This window comes from Cynara cardunculus (genome assembly GCF_001531365.2).
Source record: "Cynara cardunculus var. scolymus isolate 2C chromosome LG 17, CcrdV1, whole genome shotgun sequence".
Lineage (NCBI taxonomy): Eukaryota > Viridiplantae > Streptophyta > Magnoliopsida > Asterales > Asteraceae > Cynara > Cynara cardunculus.
In genome coordinates this window covers 672,164-696,292 of record NC_037544.1, presented here as the reverse complement: position 1 = coordinate 696,292, position 24,129 = coordinate 672,164, and the positions used below count along the sequence as shown (strand labels likewise).

At 32.3% G+C, this 24,129-nt stretch overlaps 2 protein-coding genes across 2 annotated transcripts in view; both read left to right on the top strand.

The window, feature by feature from the left end:
- LOC112500394 (TMV resistance protein N-like) overlaps positions 1–11,271 on the top strand; it is an 18,466-nt gene extending 7,195 nt beyond the window's left edge. Inside the window, exons 6-8 of the mRNA XM_025103879.1 lie at positions 10,637–10,764; positions 10,868–10,966; positions 11,124–11,271. Coding sequence (XP_024959647.1) covers positions 10,637–10,764; positions 10,868–10,966; positions 11,124–11,271 — 375 coding nt within the window. The remainder of the gene's footprint in view (positions 1–10,636; positions 10,765–10,867; positions 10,967–11,123) is intronic.
- LOC112500393 (TMV resistance protein N-like) overlaps positions 1–19,422 on the top strand; it is a 42,195-nt gene extending 22,773 nt beyond the window's left edge. Inside the window, exons 2-7 of the mRNA XM_025103878.1 lie at positions 15,726–16,263; positions 16,543–17,390; positions 17,508–17,644; positions 17,728–18,018; positions 18,143–19,298; positions 19,382–19,422. Of these exons, the coding sequence (XP_024959646.1) occupies positions 15,785–16,263; positions 16,543–17,390; positions 17,508–17,644; positions 17,728–18,018; positions 18,143–19,298; positions 19,382–19,422 (2,952 nt within the window). The 5' untranslated portion in view covers positions 15,726–15,784. The remainder of the gene's footprint in view (positions 1–15,725; positions 16,264–16,542; positions 17,391–17,507; positions 17,645–17,727; positions 18,019–18,142; positions 19,299–19,381) is intronic.
- Positions 19,423–24,129: the final 4,707 nt, after the last annotated feature.

Below are 24,129 nucleotides of genomic sequence, written 5' to 3'. Positions count from 1 at the left end.
TATATATATATACTTCTTGAACCAACTAAATATTTAAATGTAAAAAAATGAAAACGATATATTACTGCTCGAGGAATCTTTTACATATCTTTTGATCAAACAGATGGTCTTTATTTTCTGACTCAGTTTCACATTTAATCTGATTATATTTATAAAAAAATATATTATTAAACAAAAAATAAATGACTTCATTATTAAATCTAAATTTAGTTACAATAAAAAATGAAATTAAAGAAATTACACACAAAAAAAMAAGAACTTTTAAATATTTAATTTGATACTAAAATTGATACATTTTCTTTTTTTAAATTTTATGATATTTTCAAATTTATATTTTTTTCAAAAAACAAAAACATTGTCGTTTTTTTTGGTACCACATAGAATCATACTATAATATCGACGGAGACAAAATAAACGAAACACTAAAATTAAGATGTATCTTGCTACATTGTTCGAGTACCATTCTAGTAATTAAATAAATGAGTAAATGGTATTTGAATCATATTTGGTTTATTTATTCCAAACTTGTCTCTCTTTTTTAAAGGATCCAAAAAACTTTATCATTTGTCTCATCATATTTTTATAATTTGTACCATGAATTGAATCAACAAAGTTATCATTGATCAAAATAAGTGGAGTGAATTACATTTTCTGTCCTTATGGTTTGGTGCTTTGACATATATCGTCTCATATTTTAAAAAATTAACTGAGTTACGTTCCTTTGTATTAAAATTTTTCTAAAAAACTTGTTAAGACGCCCAAAAGCGTCATATAAACTTATTACAACGCCTTTCGATAGGACGTTTTATATTTTGATCATATAAATTAAGTCCTATAAAGCGGTTTATTGGGACGATTAGAGAGAGAGGGGCGTCCTATAAACCTAATTTTGTTGTAGTGGTTTGTTCAAATAGTGTCCTGTAAAATAACTAATATGACGTTTTATTTTAAAGATCTAAAAATTTTGTTAAGACGCTCAAAAGCATCAAATAAACTTATTACAACACTTTTAGATAAAAACTTTATTGTTTGGTCATATATATAAACAGTCTATTAAGACTTTATACATTGTTGGCATCTTGGGTTGACACACTACAACAAAAAGAGGTTTATAGGACACTTTTTTGGGACACTTTTCAAGACCCGCCCTTTAAAAAAAAAAGACTAATACGACATATTATTTTAGTAGTCCTATTTGATTTAGTTTAATATGACTTTTACTTTTGATGTCTTTTAGTGTCCTATCATGTAAGTCTAATACGACGCTTTTCAATTCAAATTATTTTAGAGTCTAATATGACGCTTTTCAATTCAAATTATTTTAGAAATTAATAGGACATTTTTAAGTGTCGTGTTAATTTTTAAAAGTTAATAAGACACTTTTGATTGTTATGTTAGTGTCTAAAAGCTAATAAGGGACCGTTTACCAAACGCTTACCCGGGTAAGCGATTACCAAGTAATATTATCACATCGGATKAATATAGTAAGGACCAAGAGTCTTACCCGGTAAATGAGGGCGACGACTCTTACCACAGTAAACACTTACCGGGTAAATTGTTGTATACTATGTCGTTTTAGTGGACTAAAATCTTACTCGATAATTACATAATAATGTTAAATTTTATCAGTAAACACTTACCGAATAAATGTTTGATAAACGACCTTTTATTAAAGTTTAAAATAATATAAATAACATGAAAACTAACAGGACTTACCAAGGCTCGGCCCAATTGAAAAAGGCCCTAAGCACTCTTCTATTAAATAAGCCCTGTTTTATTAACTCAACTTGAACGAACCATCATCGAGTCCTCTTCAGTGATTTGCCATCATCGAATCGCCCTCATTGTTTGCCATCATCGAATCGCCCTCATTGTTTGCCATCATCGAGTCCTCTGCACGCTGAGGATCTCAAACTGAATTTGCAAAATCAAGTTAGACAAGGAAGCTGTCGTTCAAAATTTCAACCAGATTGAGGTAAAATCACTATTTAGATTGATATAATAACGTGATGTTCTTTGAATTTCATTTATTCTATTTATGTCTATCTCAATTTCATTAAAATGGAAGCTGAAATAAGGTTTCACTTTGAATGAATAGTCTATTGAGGATATTTGAATGGTTTCATCCATTTCTTAGTATTATGATGATCTACTGGTTAGGGTGAGTTTTATATCTTGCCAAATTAACTTTATGTGTATAATTTATAATTCCTTATATTGACTTGGATTTGGTCAAAGTTCAAAAATCAAGGATGCTCTACATTGTCCAATCAATCCATCACTCACCAGCCTCTGAGCTTCCTGATCAATACTTGTTCATCTAATGCAATTAGTTCAACATAAAACAACCTGAAATTTAGTTGGTAATGCCCCAGATATATTTCTTGTTTTTCAGCTAAGGATAGAGTATTGATCACAAGCAACACAAARTTTACTGCTTATTTTTATTTGTCGWAAATCTTTCAGATTCTATTTCATTTCTCACAACCGTAGGTTTTTAGTCTTTTGACAATGCTGCAAAACATTCTCTTCAAATACCTCTCTACAAAGCTAATAAAGAATAGTTAAGGTTTATGTATTATGTATGAGTTGTTGGTAAAGGCAACTCATAAGCTGGAATCCTGTCAAAGGCGAGGACCCTAGTTGTTAACTTTGTAGCAGGTAACTGATAACACTTATTAAGCAAGTTAAGTTGATGTGCCAGAGGTAGCTTAGGTTGCCMCATTTTTTTCYTTTTCTTCTTATCTCCTATACAAAACTCTGTTAAAACAACTCTGTTCACTGGATGCCTTTTGGGTTGGATGGTTAGCTTGATTATGAATCTTGTCAGTGGCAGAGATGCATTTTTTTCTTTCTTTTTTACCTGTCCAGCTACTATGACTAAAATAATTAAGGAGATGTTGCCTCCAGATGTACGTGTTGCAAGAGATACTCGAGATCTTTTGATTGGTTTTTGCGTAGGTGAGATCCTTGTCATGCTTTCAAAGAAAACAACATTTCAAAGAATTGCACTGTTATTGGGACTTGGGAGAAATGACTAATAGATTTATGATTACCATCTTTCGTCCCACACGAACCATGATTTAATACACACTGATGAAGTTAAATTACCCCAACTGTGACTCTTTTCACTAAAGTGGGATAAACATATAAATGCTTTATGTACTGGTCAAAACTTCATTGTTGTTGGGTTTCCTATAACGCCAAAAATACAATATCTCGTTGAAAAACTGACATTTTAAATTCTGTCCAGCTTTCATGTGTCAATTTCATCACTGTTTTTGACTATCAAGCAGATTCATTGAGAGAAAACACAAAACATAAACATTGAACTCCAGTCTCTTAGCTTTTCATCAATCTCTGATTCATCCATTTTGGATGAAAATTGAGTGAGTTGTGCATGTTTTCTCACAGCTGTGCAAAACAGTCGTTAAAACAAACATTTGTCTTTGAAACCTCGTTGAGTAAACTCTAAAGCTCAGAGCTTGAAACTTTAAGACCAGATTAGGGAGTGACATATAATATATCAAAATCGTAGCTTGAATCTATGAAGAATAGACGAGGGAACATCGTTCTGAAATTAGGAAGAAATGAGTAAAGTACGTAGCTTCTGTCCAGCACCTATCTATAGACTTTGACACAGAATAAGTCGTATCTGCACATTGAATTTGAGAAAACTCAAAATCTCAAAGATGTAGATATATGTTTTATCTTTCCAATGCAACTGGAATCATGAATTTTGGAGCTTCGAGGTGAAAGTTGTGCACAAAAATCTAGAGCAGCGCAAAGCTGACAGCAAGCTTTTAAGAGGGCTATGTAGATCTAGTTCACGTGACCTTTGGTTCATTATCTGTTCAGAGAATCTGAAATCAACTTAGTGAGTCTCATGCTCATTATACTTCTTATGACAATAATAGCTAAAATTCTTCTAAGTAACCAGCAGACCACAAGTCTATATCAAAATTCAAGCATCAAAACTACCTCTACTGCTACACTCTCTCTTTGCATTTACCAACTACACTTGCTAATGCCTCTTTCCGTTTTGCCAATTATTTCAGATATCAACCCAATCTGCATCATGTTATTGCAAACGTATATAAGTAACAATCTCCAATCCATCACCCCTCCTCTCAACATTCAAAACAAGTAACACAAACATATATAATGTTCTTCATCCTGATGATTGGTAACCACAAAGATGTTGTCCCACTTACCTACYGGACTAAATGAATCTATATATCTTCAACATCTTCCTTAAGTTCATGCTATTAATTTCAATTAAAATATTCTAATTATTATTATATAACGATATACTAGAAATAGTTAAATAACTTTCTTAAACCATGTGCGTGTGTCTATATAATCAGAGCTTTTGGTTCATCGAAGCTGATCATACCTCTTTCTGATTTGAGGCTGTCTCTGGTCTAGAGCTCTGGTCCCTTCTGGTCTACCCTCTAGTGTTCTTTGATACACGAATCAACATAGAAGGTTTATGTCCAACAACTTTACACCAACTTTCACACTAAATCAGACCATGATAGCTCCAGAGTTTGCAAAAACTCAAAACATAAAAAGTGTGCATTGATTCGTTATCTGTTCAGAGAATCTGAAATCACCTGGTTTGGAGCTCAAATGAATAAGATATGATCTATGTACGACAATCACACAGATATGTCCAACAGCTTTGCATCAGCACACCGCTGTCCACTTCAATGATGCGTATGACCTCTCTACTGTTCGAATCTTTGAATGATCAAAACATGAAACTTCTTAATCCATTTGTTTTCTATCCAGGGCCTTTTGAATCGCCTCAATTGGTTGAAGACATTTGAATAAGCCAACTCAATATTTGCGGTTTGAAAGATCTCAACCTAACCCAACACAACCCAAACCGTACGTGCGGGTTGGGTTTTGGTTGGTCAGGTTAATCAGGTTGAAATCTGGTACGTTATTTTACAATCTAGCTCAGAGTTTTGTTTAAACGAGGTAAATTAAAATGAGAACATACAAACAACTCTAACAAACTCAAAAAAAGAAGTTGAAAGTTCATGCAAATAAGAAAGTAAAATTACTGTTGAAATTGTAATATAATTTTGAATATAACTAATTACGGGTTGGTGTAATGTCTAATGTACATATATTAATCAAGAACTAAATAATCATATTAAATCTGTGGCATAATGCATCATGTTCATTGGGTTGAGTTGGGTTCAAATTACCCCAACCCTGTTCCAACCCAATAGATGTGGTTTGGACATAATTTTGTATCAACCATGTGTCGGGTTATCTTGAGTTGATGTTTTTCTGGGTTTCTTTGGGTTGGGTTGACCGGGTTGGTCAGTTTTTGAGCACCTCTAATCCTATATACCTGATTTTGGGGCTGAATGATTTTTAACCCATTTAAGTTCATCATTAATCGCATAATATAATACCAAACACTCTCACTCATTCAGATTTTCATTCATTACCCCTTAATATCATCAACCAAACACGCTTTGAACCATTATAAACATGTAATGAACTTTATGGTCTTTTTCTCTTCTAGAAAATAATTGCCTCTTTAACTTGTAACCCCACCCCATTCGAATAACAGATGCTTGAGGAATTTTATGGTCTTTTTTTTTATCATGATTTTCTACAGTGTTTTGCTATTTTAATAGGGAAAATTGCACCAAAATGGAACCAATTTTCACCCGATTCCTATTTTGGGAAACCAACTTGCAAAATAATTATAGAAATAACTAAAATTTGTTTTTTTTCCCAAATATTAATGCAATAAAATCTATTTTTCATTTCAAATCTCGTTTTTTTAAAATTCAGATATTACCACAATAAAAATTATTTTCTACTAATGCAAAAAAAAATCAATTTAATAGAAAAAAAGTTAATTGATGGAATAAAAAATAAATATTAAATATCATATTCAAGATTTTTAATAGATATAAAGTCTTAAATGTGATATTTAATAGACAGATATATAAAATCTAATTAGTGAAATTTTATTATATATATATATATATATATATATATATTTGGGATCATGTGAGACCAACCTGTTTATTGATGCATATTACTTAAAATTTAAGATTACAATTAAATTGTGCATAAGTACAACTTATTAAAGTTCCATATTTGAATTCGTGTAACTAACTGCAGATAAGCATAATCAAATATTGGATAAACATCACATTTTAAATATAAAAAATCTAAAATATAATTAAAATAATCATTGAGTTCTAATAGAATACTTAGTTATTATCTTTATAAAAAAGTTATATTAGTAAACCCAAATTAAATTATAATTAAAAAAAACCAAAACACGAGAACTTTTGAAAAGATTAATTTGATATTGACATCGATATAATTTTTTTTTAAAATTTTATGATATTTTAAAATTTATATTTTATTCAAAAATAAAAACATTATTGTTTTCTTAAAACCACATAAAACTATATTATATCGACATAAAAAAGAAATAAAACGAAACACTAAAATCAAGATGTATCTCGATGCATTGCATGAGTACCCTTCTAGTCAAATAAAATACATATGACAAATATAATGATATTTACAAATAAAAATAAACAAATATAATTAATAGTTTAATACTCCAAAACAAAATATAATTTGATTTTTAATATATTAAAATGGTTTTTTATATTAATTATAATTTAATTTATGAAATCTTTCATAAAAGAAAGCAAAAGTACAAGACATGCAAGTAGGTTATTAATGTGACAAATGCCTTCATACCTGTAAACTGCAATTATACCTTATGTTTTAATATAACTTGCTTTGGTGTGTACCTCATCCAAAAATTGAGTGGATGCATTTGTCCAGAAACAACACAGATCATGAGTTTAACTCTTTATTTAGATATAATACTGGTTATGAGTTCAACCCTATGCCTCCCAGCTATTAGCCTCAGTAACTGAGGAAAAAGTATTATGTTATACTTATATCTTTAAAGGAAGGTTTCACACGGGTCTGATTAAATTTAACGATTGATATCCAAATATAATAATATAACTTCTGTATTATTTACTTTGATAATGATTGAAAAGAAACAATATAACAAGTATATATGATTATGATAAATACATGTATTAGGGGTTGTTTGTTTACCTTTTAATAGTTTAATGAATAGACAGCCTCTGAATCATTAAGAGGTGAATCTTGTTTGACAGAAAAAAAAGTCTGTCTCTTAATGATTTTTAAAACCATATGAATGATTTTGTATCATGGACCTCCTTTAACCATTCAACGCCATAATTTCGTTGTAAATAATTACCAAACGATTATATTTCATTTTGCACTATATTATGAGAGTCTCTTACTCTTAATCATTCTGACCACTTAATTATTCTGCACCAAACCATTCAGCAACTGTCAAACAGTCTCTAAGTGAGAAGATAATAAGTATTTTGTACTTCGGTTGGAGCATCCACAATAGAGGTACGTACTACAACTTTATTTTAAATTTATTTATTTTAAATTTATTTTATTATACATTTTAGCAGACCCGAATATGATATTTATAACTCTGAACAAGATGTGAAAATGGGTCTTCTGTAAGTAGAAGAAAAATCTTCGATATATTGTTTTTATCATAAGAAATACTAATAATTCACATAAATTCGTTTTCCCAAGTATTCCTAGATGCAAAATCAACCATATCATTTTTATTTAACTTCGTCAATCTGTTCCACCGTAAAAAAAATCATATGATATACCTTTAATATATAGATTGATCTTTTTTGGATTCACAATGTTGACTATATATTCTGAGTAACACTATGTAAATTATAATCAGTTGAGTTTTCATTTCACATCATGTATTTTTCATCACCATTTTAAACTTTTTAGGTTAAAACAATTTTTTTCCGGAAACCATCGGTTTTTAAATCATAATTCATGTTGGTTATAATTAATTCTTGTTTTAAAGATGCAAGAGTAATTAAAATTCATGCATTCAGTATTAATCAACAAGGGATAAATAACGTATGGAAAAACAAAGATAGTTCTGATATCTTAAATATAAACTAAAAGGATATTCGCACAATGCAGTGAGATAAATCTCGATTTTAATGTTTCGTTTTTTTTTTTGTCTCAGTTGATGTTATAATACAATTTTATGTGGTTTTGGAAAAACGATAATATTTTTATTTTTGAATAAAATATAAATATGAAGATACTATAAAAAATTGAAAAAAAGTTATTGATATTAGTACCAAACTAACTATTTAAATTTTTTTCTTTTTTGTGTATTTTTATTTCATTTTTTATTTTTGGTTTAATAATATAATTTTATATAAAGATAATAATTAAGTAGTTTGTTAGAACTCAATGATTAACCTAATTCTATTTTAGATTTTTTATATATTCAAAATGAGATATTTATCTGCAGTTAGTTACACGTATTCAAACATAAAGCTTTAATAAGTTGTACTTACGCACAATTTACTTGTAATTTTGAATTTTAAGTAATATGCATCAATAAACAGTACTTAATACATAAAAAATGGTTTTTAAGAATTTTTTTCAAATGCTTTATAATATAGTATAGATATAAGTTGGACCATCTCATACAGTTGGTAATTTTTTTTATAAGGCAAAAGTTTTCTTAATTAATAACAAAAAATCTACTATATTCTAATACAAATAGAGATTCCATGTGAATGGAATAATCAAATATAGAACGATGAAAAATATATCAGATTTTCTAGAAAAACAATTTTAGACTTTGATACTAGATAAAAAATAAGAAGAATAATAGACAATACTATAAAATAAACGGCTAATTAATTTTTTTTACATATTTAGGAGTCGTTTACCTAATGTTTATCCGAGTAAGTGTTTATCGGGTAAAATTCAACACTATCACTTACTTATGGGGTAACACTATCATGGTAAGCACTAATCGTGTTAGGAGTCATCGTCCTTACTTACCGGGTAAAACTCTTTATCCTTGCCTTCGCTCTTACTAGATAAGATTCTTGGTTCTTGTTTTATTCATCCAGTAAAATAATATCATGGATGTTCCAAATTTTTTTGGAGGCCCTGTTACATCAAATTTTTTTTATTACATTGCATAAATGAAATAACAGAGAATATATGTTAAGAACAAAAATGGACTAAACCTAAAACGATTAACAATCTAAAACTAAACATAGACCATTAATGATTTGAACCTAAAACCAAACGATAAATGGTTTGAACATAAATAATTTCGACTATTATAGATTCAAACTTGAAGAGCCTTAAGAAGCTCAAATTCCTTACTTTTATAGATTCAAACTTGAAGAGCCTTGATCTTGGTCTTTTTCCGAATCTAGAGAAATTAAAAATTGAAGGTTGTGATGATTTTGAAGAACTTCACATTCCCGTTGAATGTCTAAGGCTCAAATCCCTTGTCCTCGGTTCTTCTATGTTGAGGGCCCTTGACCTTCGAGGGACTCTGTATCTCGAGACATTAAGTCTTGATAGGTGTCATGATTTGGTAGAACTTCACATTCCCGTTGAATGTCTAAGACTCAAATCCCTTGTCCTCAAATCTTCTAAGTTGAGGACCCTTGACCTTCAAGGGACTCCGTATCTCGAGACATTAGATCTTCATGGATGTCATGATTTGGAAGAACTTCACATGCCCGTTGAATGGCTAAGGCTCAAATCCCTTGTCCTCGATTCTTCTAAGTTGAGGACCCTTGACCTTTGAGGGGCACCAAATCTCGAGACATTAAGACTTACAGGATGTTGTGATTTGGAAGAACTTCACATTCCCGTTGAATGTCTAAAGCTCAAATCCATCGATATCATGGGTGCACAGTTAAGGACCTTTGACCTTGGGTGGACTCCGAATCTGAAGACGTTAAGTCTTAGATATTGTTATAATCTGGTGGAAGTTCATGCACATGATGGGTGTCCAAAAAAGCTGGAATACATAGACTTGAGTGGTTGTTTGAGGTTTAAGTCTTTTTTGATAAAGAAACAGTTTGAGTTTGAATTGGTTGAAGTTGGTTGTGATTTGAAGGCAGAATGCCTGTTGCACTCGCTCAATTGTACGTGGAAGTTTAGAAAAATGATAATCAAACGTTTTGATGAAGAAAATCTACTCTCGAATGAAAATCTAGAGGCTTAGTCTTTGTGATTGCACAAACCCTGAGGGTTTTTCTGAAAGCATTTGTGGTTTACGACATTTAAGAAAGCTTACACTCGAAGGGGGCATTCCAGAGTCACCCAAAGACCTTGACCGATTGGAATGTCTAGAGAAGCTAAATTTGTTGTCTACGAAGATTACACATCTGCCGGATAGCATTTGTAAGCTAAAACATCTGAAAGATCTCAAACTTGATCCTTATTGGTTTCTTGAGAAGTTACCTCAAGATCTTGGCCGATTAGAATGTTTAGAGAAGCTAATCCTATCGGAGTGTGTAATTCTACGACATATTCCTGACAGCATTTGTAATATGAAACTTCTACAGTATTTTCTTCTCCCTGGTTGTATTGCGATTGAGAAATTACCGGAGGAAATTGGACGATTAAAATGCTTAAGAGAGTTAAATATAGAAGGTACAAACATAAGACATCTTCCTGAAAGCATTTTTGAGTTGCGATGTCTGCGCATTGTTGGTTATAGACTGCTTCTTCAGTCGTATGGTCTTACATCCCCGATACAAACCGCAGAAGACGAAACATTCTTCTATGTAGAGCTGTGAATGACGTTCAGGCAACCACAACAGAAGTCTCCATGGATGATTTTGAGAGGTACTAAGGCCAAAAAAGCTAATTCACAAACAACTATATATCGTAACAGGTGATTCTTTTTACCATTTCTTTTGTTTTATGGTCAGTTGCATGCTTTTTTCAGCTATGTTGTTTGTCTTCGTGTGCTTCGTTTCAGCACTTCATTGAAGCGAAGGATCATACCCTCTTCACATGCCGTGATGAACTTGATGGTTAATCTCGGGTCTCATGATTTGGTTTCAGCTCTATCAGTTTTCCATAGCTGAAACATTTTTGTCAGATGTGAGACTTCTTATTATGTTCCTGCAATCTCAACTCCCTTTTAGAAAATTACTTCATCGGTTACATCGCATTTCATTCATTTTCGACCATTTTAACAGGATCTTGGACAATGTTGCCGTAACGAGGACTCGATCATGTTCTATATGTCAGCATAGATATCTTGTTGGTCCGAATGTTTTGATGTTTGCTTCGTACGTAGCAACTGAAACCGTCAAGACACGTGAACCGGGTTTAGGTGATGTTTGATTCATTGATGTTTTGCTTCAAGAAATGCACAAAGACTGAAGACATTGTTTTAGGTTGGCTATGTTAAGTTTATGTTTTGTAACTTGACATTTTTTGGTTTATGTTTTGAAAGTTCCATTATATCTAACGGGCTGTTTACCAAACACTTACCTGGTAAGCGTTTACGGGTAAATTTTAACACTATCATTTACTTACCGGGTAAGATTTTACTCCACCAAAAAACGATATCGTACGCAACAATTTACTTGGTAAGCGTTTACCATGGTAAGAGTCGTAATCCTCACTTACCGAGTAAGATTCTTGGTCTTTGTCTCGCTCTTACCGGGTAAGATTTTTGGTCCTTACCATATTCATCCGGTAAGGTAACGTAACTTGATGTTCACTTACCCAAGTAAGCGTTTGGTAAACAACCCCTAAATGTTACATTCTTCCCTACATAATCTTCTCTAACTCCAACCTGTTGCAACTTAAAATCCCAGTGCAGATTAGCCAAGCATTCTACAATCTTAGCAACAAAGAGTGCAGGACTAGAAGAAAGCACCCATTTAAGTCTTGAAGTCCATTTAGATGGTTGCTGATCGGGTTTCCGAGATATGCGCAAATAGTGTCTCCCGTGGCTGGTCGTGCCGTGATTCGCGCCGAACACTGTGTGCTCGTTTTCTTATCTACTAACGGTTTTCTGTTATCCACCATACCTATATATATTGTGATCACTACGCATCTTTTGTTTAATTTCTTTGTTGTGTTATATATGTATAAGGGTGCATCATGGCGGTTAAAAACACAAAAGAATTCTTGTCGCCAATCAAGAGATTGTTCAACCTTATTTTCTCCTCTTCGGATCGAATGTATCTGCATCACGTTTTGCTAAAAACGGGATATAGAGATGACACAACAACAAAATCGGGTTTATTATGACGCTCCCAATTTCTAAGACCTCTTTATAGAACTTATTTTATAGGACCAAAAATTAAAGTGTCCTATCTAAAGACGTTGTAATAAGTTCATATGACGTTTTTTGACGTCGTAATAAGTTTTTTAGGACACCTTTAATGTAAAGCGTCCCGTTAGCAATTTTATAGGACATTATTTGAAAAAAAACGTCCTATAAAAACAAGTGTCTTATAAAAAAATCAGTTTACAGGACACTTTCTCAAAAGTGTCCTATAAAGTTGCTAATGCGACGCTTTGTATTAAATTTTTCCTAAAAAACTTGTTTAGACGCGCAAAAGCGTCATATAAACTTATTACAATGCCTTATGATAGGACGTTTTATATTTTGATCCTATAAATTAAGTCCAATAAAGTGGTTTATTGGGATGATTAGAGATAGAGGGGCGTCCTATAAACTTAATTTTGTTGTAGTGGTTTGTTCAAATAGTGTCCTATAAAATAACTAATATCACGTTTTATTTTTAAAGATCTTCTAAAAAATTTGTTAAGACTTTATGCATTGTTGGCATCTTGGGTTGACCCACTACAACAAAAAGAGGTTTATAGGACATTTTTTCTGGATAAACACTGATGAAGTTATATTCCATCTATGCATGAGGACTCGGATAAATGGCAATGTAATTAAACAAAAATATCAATTAGGATCTGTATATAAATGTTACATATATACGTAACATACATGAACAATGTTTGATAAATGCATATTTGAACTCAGTTTTATATCAAAATCTCTTACATTTGCATCATGATTTAATAGATAATAGACCCCCTTAATCTTGATCTTTGGTTGGTGCACAAAGAGGATAGATTTTGGTGTAGTTTCTTTGATCGTCCAACATTTTGACTCGCATTCAATCTTGTTAGGGGTGGTAATTGTGGAGATCAAAAGGGTTCAAGTTTTCATGAAATCACGTTGTTCCAGATATGATGATGAAGTTGCAGCCCACAAACAGCAGCCCAAAAAAGCAGCCACGTCTGGCGGTTTTCTGGGATCGATTGGAAAAACTGTCGAGGAGAGGGAGACGGGGACGAGAACGAGAACCAGAGGACAGAAATCGGAGGGCAGAACCAGAAACAAAGAGAGAGAGTAGAAATCGATCGATTGAGAGGAAGCAGAACTGGAAACTGTCAAGAAGGATGGAGCAAGACAGGAAGCCAATCGAGAGAAATCGATCAGCAGAGAGGGAGCAGAAACTGTTTTCTGAGAAGAAGCAGAAACTGTCTATCTGAGAGGATCGAGAACCAGAAATCGGGAAGAAACAGTAAATTTCCAGATTTTCGGAGCTCTCGATCAATTTTCAGAGGGAGATCCAAGGTCCGATTTTCAGATTTTGGGAGGAATTTTGGAGACAATTTCCGGGGTTTTTCCTTAATTTCAATTATGCAAACTTCAAAGGCAGGTGATGTAATTCCTAGGAATAAAATAATATTAAAATAAACGTAATCTTAATCATTAGAAGGATACTAGCGTTATGCAGCGAGATACATTTTGATTTTAATATTTTATTTTATCATTTATTTCAATCGATGTTATAGTATAATCTTATGTGATTTTGAAAAAGCGATAAATGTTTTTTTTAATAAAATATAAAATTGAAGATATCATAAAAATTTGACAAAAATATTTCGATATTAGTATCAAATTAGTTATTTAAAATTCTTATTTTTTGTGTGATTTTTTACTTCAATTTTTTTATTATAATTTAATTTAGGTTCAATAACGAAATAATTTATATTTGGTTTAATAATATAATTTTCTTATAAGAATAACAATTAATTATTTTGTTATAATTCGATAATTATTCTAATTATATTTTAGATTTTATATTTTAAAATGAGATGTTTATCCTCTATTTGATTATGTTTATCCACAGTTAGTTACACGAATTCAAACCTGGAGCTTTAATAAGTTGTACTTATTCATAATTTACTTGTAATCTTGAATTTTAAGTAATATATGCATCAATATACAATACTTTATGCATAAAAAAATGGTTTTTAAGAGTTTCTGTCAAATGCTTTATAATATAGTATAGATTATTTAGGATGAATTATATAAATCATCATGCGTTTGTTAAAACTCTACCGGTTATCATTATTGTTCTAACTTCCCAACATTTTTCCTATCTAATTAACCTGTTTTTAGCCCATTCTTAACTTATTTTTAAAGGGGACTTGTCTTTGTAAAACGTTCACTACAACAAAATCGGGTTTATAGAACGCTCCCAACTTCTAAGCGTCTTAATAGACCTTTTTATAGGACTTAGTTAATAGGACCAAAAAATAAAGTGTCATATTTAAAGATGTTGTAATAAGTTTATATATGACGTTTTTTTGACGTCCTAATAAGTTTTTTTATGACACTTTTAATATAAAGCGTTCCATTAACAATTTTATAGGTCACTATTTGAAAAACCGGATAAAACAAGTTTCTTATAACAACTTGAGTTTATAGGACATTTTCTCAAAAGTGTCATATAAAGTTGCTAATGCGACACTTTGTATTAAAAATATCCTAAAAAACTTGTTAAGACACGTAAAAACGTCATATAAACTTATTACAACGTCTTTAGTTAGGACGTTTTATATTTTGGTCTTATAAAATTAAGTCGTAAAAAGTATTTTATTGGGATGTTTAGTGATTGGGGGCGTCCTATAAACCCAATGTTGTAGTGGTTTGTTCAAATAATGTCCTATAAAATAACTAATATGACGCTTTATTTTAAAGATGTTCTAAAATTTTTATTAAAACACCTAAAAGCATCCAATAAACTGAACCATCATAAACATGTAATAATGAAGTTTATGGTCTTTTTCTTTCTATAAAATAATCATGTCTTTAATTTATAACCCCACCCCATTTGAATAATAAGAGACGCATGAGGAATTTGAAGTATTTTTTCCTTTTTAATCATGATTTTCTACCATGTTGTGCAATTTTAATAAGCAATATATATATATATATATATATATATATAAATAAGTAGATTATCTTGAAATTAGTGGTAATAATTACTCCTGTTCCGTGTGTTTCACATAAAGATGTATAAGGTTTAGACCGTCTTTGGTAAGCAGAGAAAGCCAAGTTCTTTTTCTTTTAAGTTCAGGATTTGAAGTTGAAAAAAAGGTTAAATTAAGCCTTTTCAAACAATTACCAAAATTTCGGTGTGATCGGGTTTTGAGTCATTCTAGGACCACGCTTTTTTCGAACTTAGATTTATTTTGTGCATTTGTGATTTCACATATTTTTGAAATTAAGCCTTGTTTTTTTAATAAAATTGCATCAATATTTTGATTGAAATTATTTAAATATGTAAAGAAGAAGAAAATATGATAGTGCTCGAGAACTAGACTTGACATCTTTTTGACCAAATAATAGAGTTTTCATTTATATTTAAAAAATAATTATATTAATTAATAGTGTGTTTATTTATATTCAAAATAATGCTTTATTTCTCCTTCCTTTGCTCCTTGCTTTATTGTTTCACCACTTCTTGCAGAGTTAGCATAACTAATCACCAAGCAACATATTCTATAGAATCCTTCAAGCATCACTTTAATGGCATCTTCTTCGACTTCATCCACTCAGACGAGCTTTAAGTATGATGTTTTTTTGAGTTTTCGAGGTGAAGACACTCGTAAGACATTCGTTGATCATCTCTATCATGCTCTTCAGCACAAAAGCATCCACACTTACAAAGATGACGAGAGAATCAAGAAAGGGGAGAGGATCGGTGATGAGCTCATCAAATCCATTGAAGACTCAAAATTCTATATAATTGTGTTTTCAAGGAACTATGCATCTTCATCTTGGTGCTTGGATGAACTTGTGAAGATTATGGAGTGCCAGACGATGACTGAGCATACTGCTTATCCCGTCTTCTATGATGTGGAACCCACTGAGGTCCGCAAACAAAGTGGGGAATTTGGAAAAGCTTTTGCTAAACAAGAAAATGAAGAGGCTGCTGAAAAATGGAGAGAGGCTCTAAAAGAAGCAGCCAATCTTTCTGGGTTTGGGTTGAAGAACACTGTAGATGGGTAATTCATCCATATATAATATATCTGCCATATTATTTCGTACCGATTCTTTGTAATCTACCTTCATCCTATGATGTGAAACGGTCATCCATGGGAGATCATGTTGTGTTGTCAAATTCTAACTCAAACCGGAGTCCCTGTTGAAAGATAAAACATGTGATATGATTACATGACACTCTTAATGACTTCGTATTCACATGTATGTTTTAGATCTGAATTTAAATGAATTGTTCATGTGGGATTTTGAGCAAGCTAATTTTGTCTTCTTTAAATACACAGGCATGAAGCTAAATTCATCCAAAAAATTGTTGAAGAGATCTCACTGGAGTTGCGATCCATCAATTTCAGCGTCGATGAAAAATTAATTGGCATGGAGGCTCGAATAAGGGATGTTGTTTCATCTTTAGAAAAAAATATTGATGACGTTCGAATGATAGGAATCAAGGGGATGGGTGGTGGTGGGAAGACAACTTTGGCGAGAGCTGTTTTTGATCGAATATCCTTTCAGTTCGAAGGTAGCAGTTTTGTGGAGAATGTTAGGGAAAATTCAAATCCCAATTTATCCAGTTTGAAGAAGTTACAAAAACAAGTCCTTAAAGATGTGTTAAATGCCCAGGACATCAAAATAAGTAATGTTCATGATGGGAAAAGAATGATAAAAAAGGTGATGTGTTGTAGAAAGGTTCTTGTYGTTCTCGATGATGTGGATCATATAGACCAACTAAAGGCGTTAGCGGGTGAGCTTAATTGGTTTAGTAAAGGAAGTAGAATTATCATCACAACAAGAGATGAGCAAGTGTTGATAGCACATCGAGTGAGCTTGATACGTGATGTCGATCTTTTATCTGAAGAGGAAGCCATTTGCCTTCTCAGTCGGTATGCGTTCGGGAGAGAGAGTCCAATTGAAGAGTACAAAGAGCTATCGGGACAAGTGGCAAGTTATGCTGCTGGACTTCCCTTAACGATCACAGTTTTGGGTTCGTTTCTGTGTGGTAAAAATGAGCTTGAATGGGAAGATGCTATARAAAGACTAAAARCAATTCCATTGAAGGAAACTTTAGAAAAGTTGGAGTTAAGCTATATTGGTCTAGAGGAGGATTACAAAGAAATATTCCTAGATGTTGCATGTATAATGAAAGGTTGAGAGAAAGAGGACGCAATCGAAGTGCTTGAAAGCTGTGGATTTCATGCTAGAAATGGTTTAAGAGTTCTTGAGCAAAAATCTCTCATAACTATTTCTGAAGATGAGGAATTAGGCATGCATGATCATATAGAAGAAATGGGCAAGAATATTGTTCGCCGCTTGCACCCGAGGGAGCCTTACAGACATAGTCGATTGTGGATTGCAGAGGAAATTGAAAACATATTGGTTAATAATGAGGTAAAGATCAATATTATTTGTAGGGTTGAGGCATTTTCATTTGTTATGACACAAGTTTCATGGTCACTGCTTTTGGATCATAGGGTACTAAAGCAACAACAGGTATACTGCTATGGAGTACTGACTCAGAATTCGATCCAAAAATTTTGAAAGGCCTTGGAAACATGAAGAATCTTAGATATCTTCTGCTGGATCTTGATTTCGATTTGGAATTTGATGAAGTTAGCCAATACCTTCCAAATGCTTTACGATGTCTTTGCTGGTACAGGTACCCTTTTGGGTCCTTACCCAGAACATTTGAAGCAAATAATCTTGTTGGACTTTATATGCCGGAAAGCAGAATTGTACAAGTTTGGGAAGGGGGAGAAAGAAAGGTAGAATAATAGTCCAATACTTACTTGTTTTGCATGATTCATTATAATCTTCACTTTTTGGTTTTGTTTGGTTTGGTTTGTTGCTACACCCATACTTACTTTTTTTTTTTTTTGTTTATGATAGGTTCTTAAGAAGCTCAGATTCCTTACTTTTATAGATTCAAACTTGAAGAGCCTTGATCTTGGTCTTTTTCCGAATCTTGAGAAATTAAATATAGAACGTTGTTATAATTTTGAAGAGCTTCACATTCCCGTTGAATGTTTAAGGCTCAAATCCCTTGTCCTCAAATCTTCTAAGTTGAGAACCCTTGACCTTCGAGGGATTCCGTATCTCGAGACATTAAGTCTTCATGGATGTCATGATTTGGTAGAACTTCACATTCCTGTTGAATGTCTAAGGTTCAAATCCCTTGTCCTCGATTCCTCTAAGTTGAGGACCCTTGACCTTCGAGGGGCTCCAAATCTCAAGACATTAAAACTTGGAGTATGTTATGACTTGATAGAACTTCACGTTCACATTAAATGTCTAAAGCTCGATTCCATCAATATCATGAGTGCACAGTTAAGGACCTTTGACCTTGGGTGGACTCCGAATCTCAAATCCCTTGTCCTCGATTCTTCTAAGTTGAGGGCCCTTGACCTTCGAGGGACTCCGTATCTCGAGACATTAAGTCTTCATGGATGTGATGATTTGGAAGAACCTCACATTCCCGTTGAATGGCTAAGGCTCGAATCCCTTGTCCTCGATTCTTCTAAGTTGAGGGCCCTTGACCTTCGAGGGACTCCGTATCTCGAGACATTAAGTCTTATTGGATGTGATGATTTTGTAGAACTTCACATTCCCGTTGAATGCCTAAGGCTCAAATCCCTTGTCCTCAGGTCTTCTAAGTTGAGGACCCTTGACCTTCGAGGGACTCCGTATCTTGAGACATTAAGTCTTGAGGGATGTCATGATTTGGCAGAACTTCACATTCCCGTTGAATGTCTAAGGCTCAAATCCCTTGTCCTTGATTCTTCTAGGTTGAGGACCCTTGACCTTCGAGGGGCACCAAATCTCGAGACATTAAGACTTAGAGGATGTTATGACTTGGTAGAACTTCACGTTCACATTGAATGTCTAAAGCTCGAATCCATCGATATCATGGGTGCACAGTTAAGGACCTTTGACCTTGGGTGGACTCCGAATTTGAAGATGTTAATTCTTACAGATTGTTATCATCTGGTAGAAGTTCATGCAAATGATGGGTGTCCAAAAAAGCTTAAATACATAGACTTAAGTGGTTGTTTGAGGTTTAAGTCTTTTTTGTTCATAAAACAGTTTGAAGCGGTTAAAGTTGGTTGTGCATCTATGTTACATTTGAAGGCAGAGTCCCTAGAAATGTGCCCGTTGCACTTGGGCAATAATATGTCGAACTTTAGATTTGAATGTTTTTATGAAGAAGAAAAAGGACCCTGGATTGGAAATCTAGAGAAGCTTATTTCATTTGGTCTTTGTGCTTGCACAAATCTTGAGCGTTTTTCTCAAAGCATTTGTGGTTTACGATATTTAAGAAAGCTTACACTCGAAGGTGGTATTCCAGAGTCACCCAAAGACCTTGACCGATTGGAATGTCTAGAGGAGCTAAATTTATTGTCTACAAAGATAACACATTTGCCGGATAGCATTTGTAAGCTAAAACATCTGAAATATCTCAAACTTGATCGTTGTTGGTTTCTTGAGACGTTACCTGAAGATCTTGGCCGATTAGAATGTTTAGAGAAGCTAATCCTTTCAGAGTGTGTATTTCTACGACATATTCCAGATAGCATCTGTAATATGAAACGTCTGTGGTTTTTTCTTCTCCCTGGTTGTATTGCGATTGAGAAACTACCGGAGGAAATTGGACGATTAAATAGGTTAAGAGAGTTAAATATAGAAGGTACAAACATAAGACATCTTCCAGAAAGCATTTTTGAGTTGAAAATAGAACGTGCATCCGTAAGAGAAATGATTTTTGAGGTGTATATAGGAGTTACAAAGATAAGAGAGAGAAATTTTGAGTTGCCATTTCTGCGCATTGTTGGTTATAGATGGCTTCTTCAGTCGTATGGTCTTACATCCGAGATACAAACCTCAGAAGACGAAACATTCTGCTACATAGAGCTGTGAATGACATTCAGGCAACCACCACAGAAGTCTCCATGGATGATTTTGAGAGGTCCAAAGGCCAAAAAAGCTAATTCACAAACAACTATATATTGTAACAGGTGATTCTCTTACCATTTCTTTTGTTTTATGGTCAGTTGCATGCTTTTTTAGCTATGTTGTTTGTTTTCGTGTGCTTCGTTTCAGCACTTCATTGAATCGAAGGATCATGCCCTCTTCACATGTCGTGATGAACTTGATGTTTAATCTTTTGGGTCTCATGATTTGGTTTCAGCTCAATCAGTTTTCCATAGCTGAAACCTTTTTGTCGAAGGATCATACCCTCTTCACATTCTCTCTATGAAGTAAGCGGAAGTTCTTAGAGATCATCCTACAATCTTAGAAACAAAGAATGCAGGACTAGAAGAAAGCACCCATTTAAGTCTTGAAGTCCATTTAGATGGTTGCTGATCGGGATTCCCTAGATACGCGCAAACAGTGTCCCTCGCGGCTGGTCGCGCCGAACACTGTGTGCTCGTTTTCTTATCTATTAACGGTTTTCTTTGTTTGATTTAAAATCTTATCCATTGTGGATAAGATTTGCTGACAGGTTTTCTGTTATCCACCATACCTATTTATATTGTGATCACTACGCATCTTTTGTTTAATTTTTGTTGTTGTGTTATATATGTATAAGGGTGCATCATGGCGGTTAAAAGCACAAAAGAATTCATGTCGCCAATCAAGGGAATGTGTTGTTCAACCTTATTTTCTCCTCTTCGGATCGAATGTATATGCATCACATTTTGCTAAATACGGGATATAGAGATGATACTACAATAAAATCGGGTTTATTATGACGCTCCCAATTTCTAAGCGTCCTAATAGACCTTTTTATAGGACTTAGTTTATAGGACCAAAAATTAAAGTGTCCTATCTAAAGACGTTGTAACAAATTCATATGACCTTTTTTGACGTCTTAACAAGTTTTTTAGGACACATTTAATGTAAAGCGTCTCGCTAGCAATTTTATAGGACATTATTTGAAAAGACTTTCTATAAAAACAAGTGTCTTATAAAAAATTCAGTTTACATGACACTTTCTCAAAAGTGTCCTATAAAGTTGCTAATGCGATGCTTTGTATTAAAAATTTCCTAAAAAACTTGTTAAGACGTCCAAAAGCGTCATATAAACTTATTACAACGCCTTTCGATAGGACGTTTTATATTTTGGTCCTATAAATTAAGTCCTATAAAGCGGTTTATTGGGACGATTAGAGATAAGGGCGTCCTATAAACCTAATTTTGTTGTAGTGGTTTGTTCAAACAGTATCTTATAAAATAACTAATATGACGTTTTATTTTTAAAGATCTAAAAAATTTGTTAAGACGCTCAAAAGCATTCAATAAACTTATTACAACACTTTTAGATAAAAACTATGTTGTTTGGTCATATATATATATATATAAACAGTCTATTAAGACTTCATACATTGATGGCATCTTGGGTTGACACACTAAAACAAAAAGATGTTTATAGGATACTTTTTTGGGACATTTTTCAAGATCCGTCCTCTAAAAAAAAGACTAATACGACATATTATTTTATTAGTCCTATTTGATTTAGTTTAATAGGACTTTTACTTTTGATGTTGTTTTAGCGTTCTATCATGTAAGTCTAATACAACACTTTTCAATGTCAAATTATTTGAAAGTAAGAAATTATTACAGCACTCAAAGTCATATTAATAGTTGGAGGTATGTAAAATCATCATACATTTTGTTAAAACCCTACCAGTTATCATTATTATTCTAACTTCCCAATGTTTTTTCCTATCTAATATATAGAACATTCTTAACTTATTTTTATAGGGGACTTGTCTTTGTAAGACGTTCACTACAACAAAATCGGGTTTATAGGACGCTCTCAACTTCTAACCGTCCTAATAGACCTTTTTATAGGACTAAAAAAATAAAGTGTTCTATCTAAAGACGTTGTAATAAGTTTATATGACTTTTTTTACGTTTTAATAAGTTTATAAGACACTTTTAATATAAAACATCTTGTTAACAATTTTCTAGAACACTATTTGAAAAACCGTCTTATAAAAAAGTGTCTTATAAAAAATTGAGTTTATAGGACACTTTCTCAAAAGTGTCCTATAAAGTTGTTAATACGACACTTATATTTAAAATGTCTTAAAAAACTTGTTAAGACACCTAAAAGCGTCATATAAACTTACTACAACGCATTTAAAAACGACGCTTTATATTTTGGTTCTATAAATTAAGTCCTATAAAGTGGTTTACTGGGACGCTTAAAGATTGAGGGTATCATATAAACCCAATTTTGTTGTAGTGGCTTGTTCAAATAATGTCCTATAAAATAACTAATATGACGTTTTATAGGACACGATTTGAAAAAATCGTCCTATAAAACAAGTGTCTTATAAAAAAATTGAGTTTATAGGACAGTTTCTAAAAAATGTCATATAAAGTTGCTAATGCGACGTTTTATATTAAAATATCCTAAAAAACCTGTTAAGACACCTAAAAATGTCATATAAACTTATTACAACGTATTTAGATAGGACGCTTTATATTTTAATCCTATAAATTAAGTTCTATAAAGCGGTCTATTGAGACGATTAGAGATTGGAGACGTCCTATAAACCTAATTTTGTCGTAGTGGTTTGTTCAAATACTGTCCTATAAAATAACTAATATGATGTTTTATTTTAAAAATGTTCTAATTTTTTTTAAGATGTTTAAAAGCATCCAATAAACTTATTACAACACTTTTAGATAAAAAAAACTTTGTTGTTTGATCCTATATATAAACCGTCTATTAAGATATTTATACATTGTTGGCTTTTTGGGTTGAAGGCATTTGAATAAACCAAATCAATATTTGTGTTTGAAATATATCAACCCAACCCAACACAATCCAAACCGTACGTACGGATTGGGTTTGAGTTGGTTGGGTTAATCGGGTTGAAGTTTGGTACATTATTTTACAATCTAGCTAAGGGTTTTGTTTAAACGAAGTAAATCAAAATGAGAACATACAAACAACGTTAACAAACTCAAAAAAGTAAGTTGAAAGTTCATGCAAATAAGAAAATAAAACTACTGTTGAAATTGTGATATAATTTTGAATATAACTAATTATGGATTGGTCTACTTCTAATGTACATATATTAATCAACAACACAATAATCATATTAAATATGTTGTATAATGCATCATGTTCTTTGGATTGGATTGACGAGATTGGTCAGTTTTTTGAGCACCTCTAATCATATCTACCATGTTTTCCAATTTTAATAAGCAATATATATATATATATATATATATATATATATATATATAGGGTTGGGTTCACGTGAGACCAACATGTTTTCGTGAGACCCGTGAGACCATATTTTTACACTTGAAACTTCACAGCAAAAACACTGTGAAGGTTTAAAAAAGTCGAACCTTCACAGCAAAAACACTGTGAATGTTACCTTCACAGCATTTTGCTGTGAAGTTTCAAGTGTAAAAAGTTGGTCTCACGGGTTTCACGAAAACAGGCTGGTCTCACGTGATTTCAAGTCTATATATATTGTGATCATTAAGTAGATTATCTTGAAATTAGTGCTAATAATTCCGTGTCTTACGCATCTTTTTGACTAAATAATAGAGTCTTTATTTATATTAAAATCATTATCTATACTATCTTATAAAGCATTTAACTAAAACTCTAAAAAACTTTTAAAACTCTTAAAAACTCTTAAACCCGTTCATCCCTATCCGAATTCATCCCATATCTGAATTCATGTAACTAACTGCAGATAACCACAATCAAATACAGGACAAACATCTTATTTTAAATATAAAAAATCTAAAATATAATTAGGATAATTATTGAGTTCTAACAGAATACTTAATTATTATCTTTATAAAATGTTATATTATTAAACCAAAAATAAATTATTTCATTA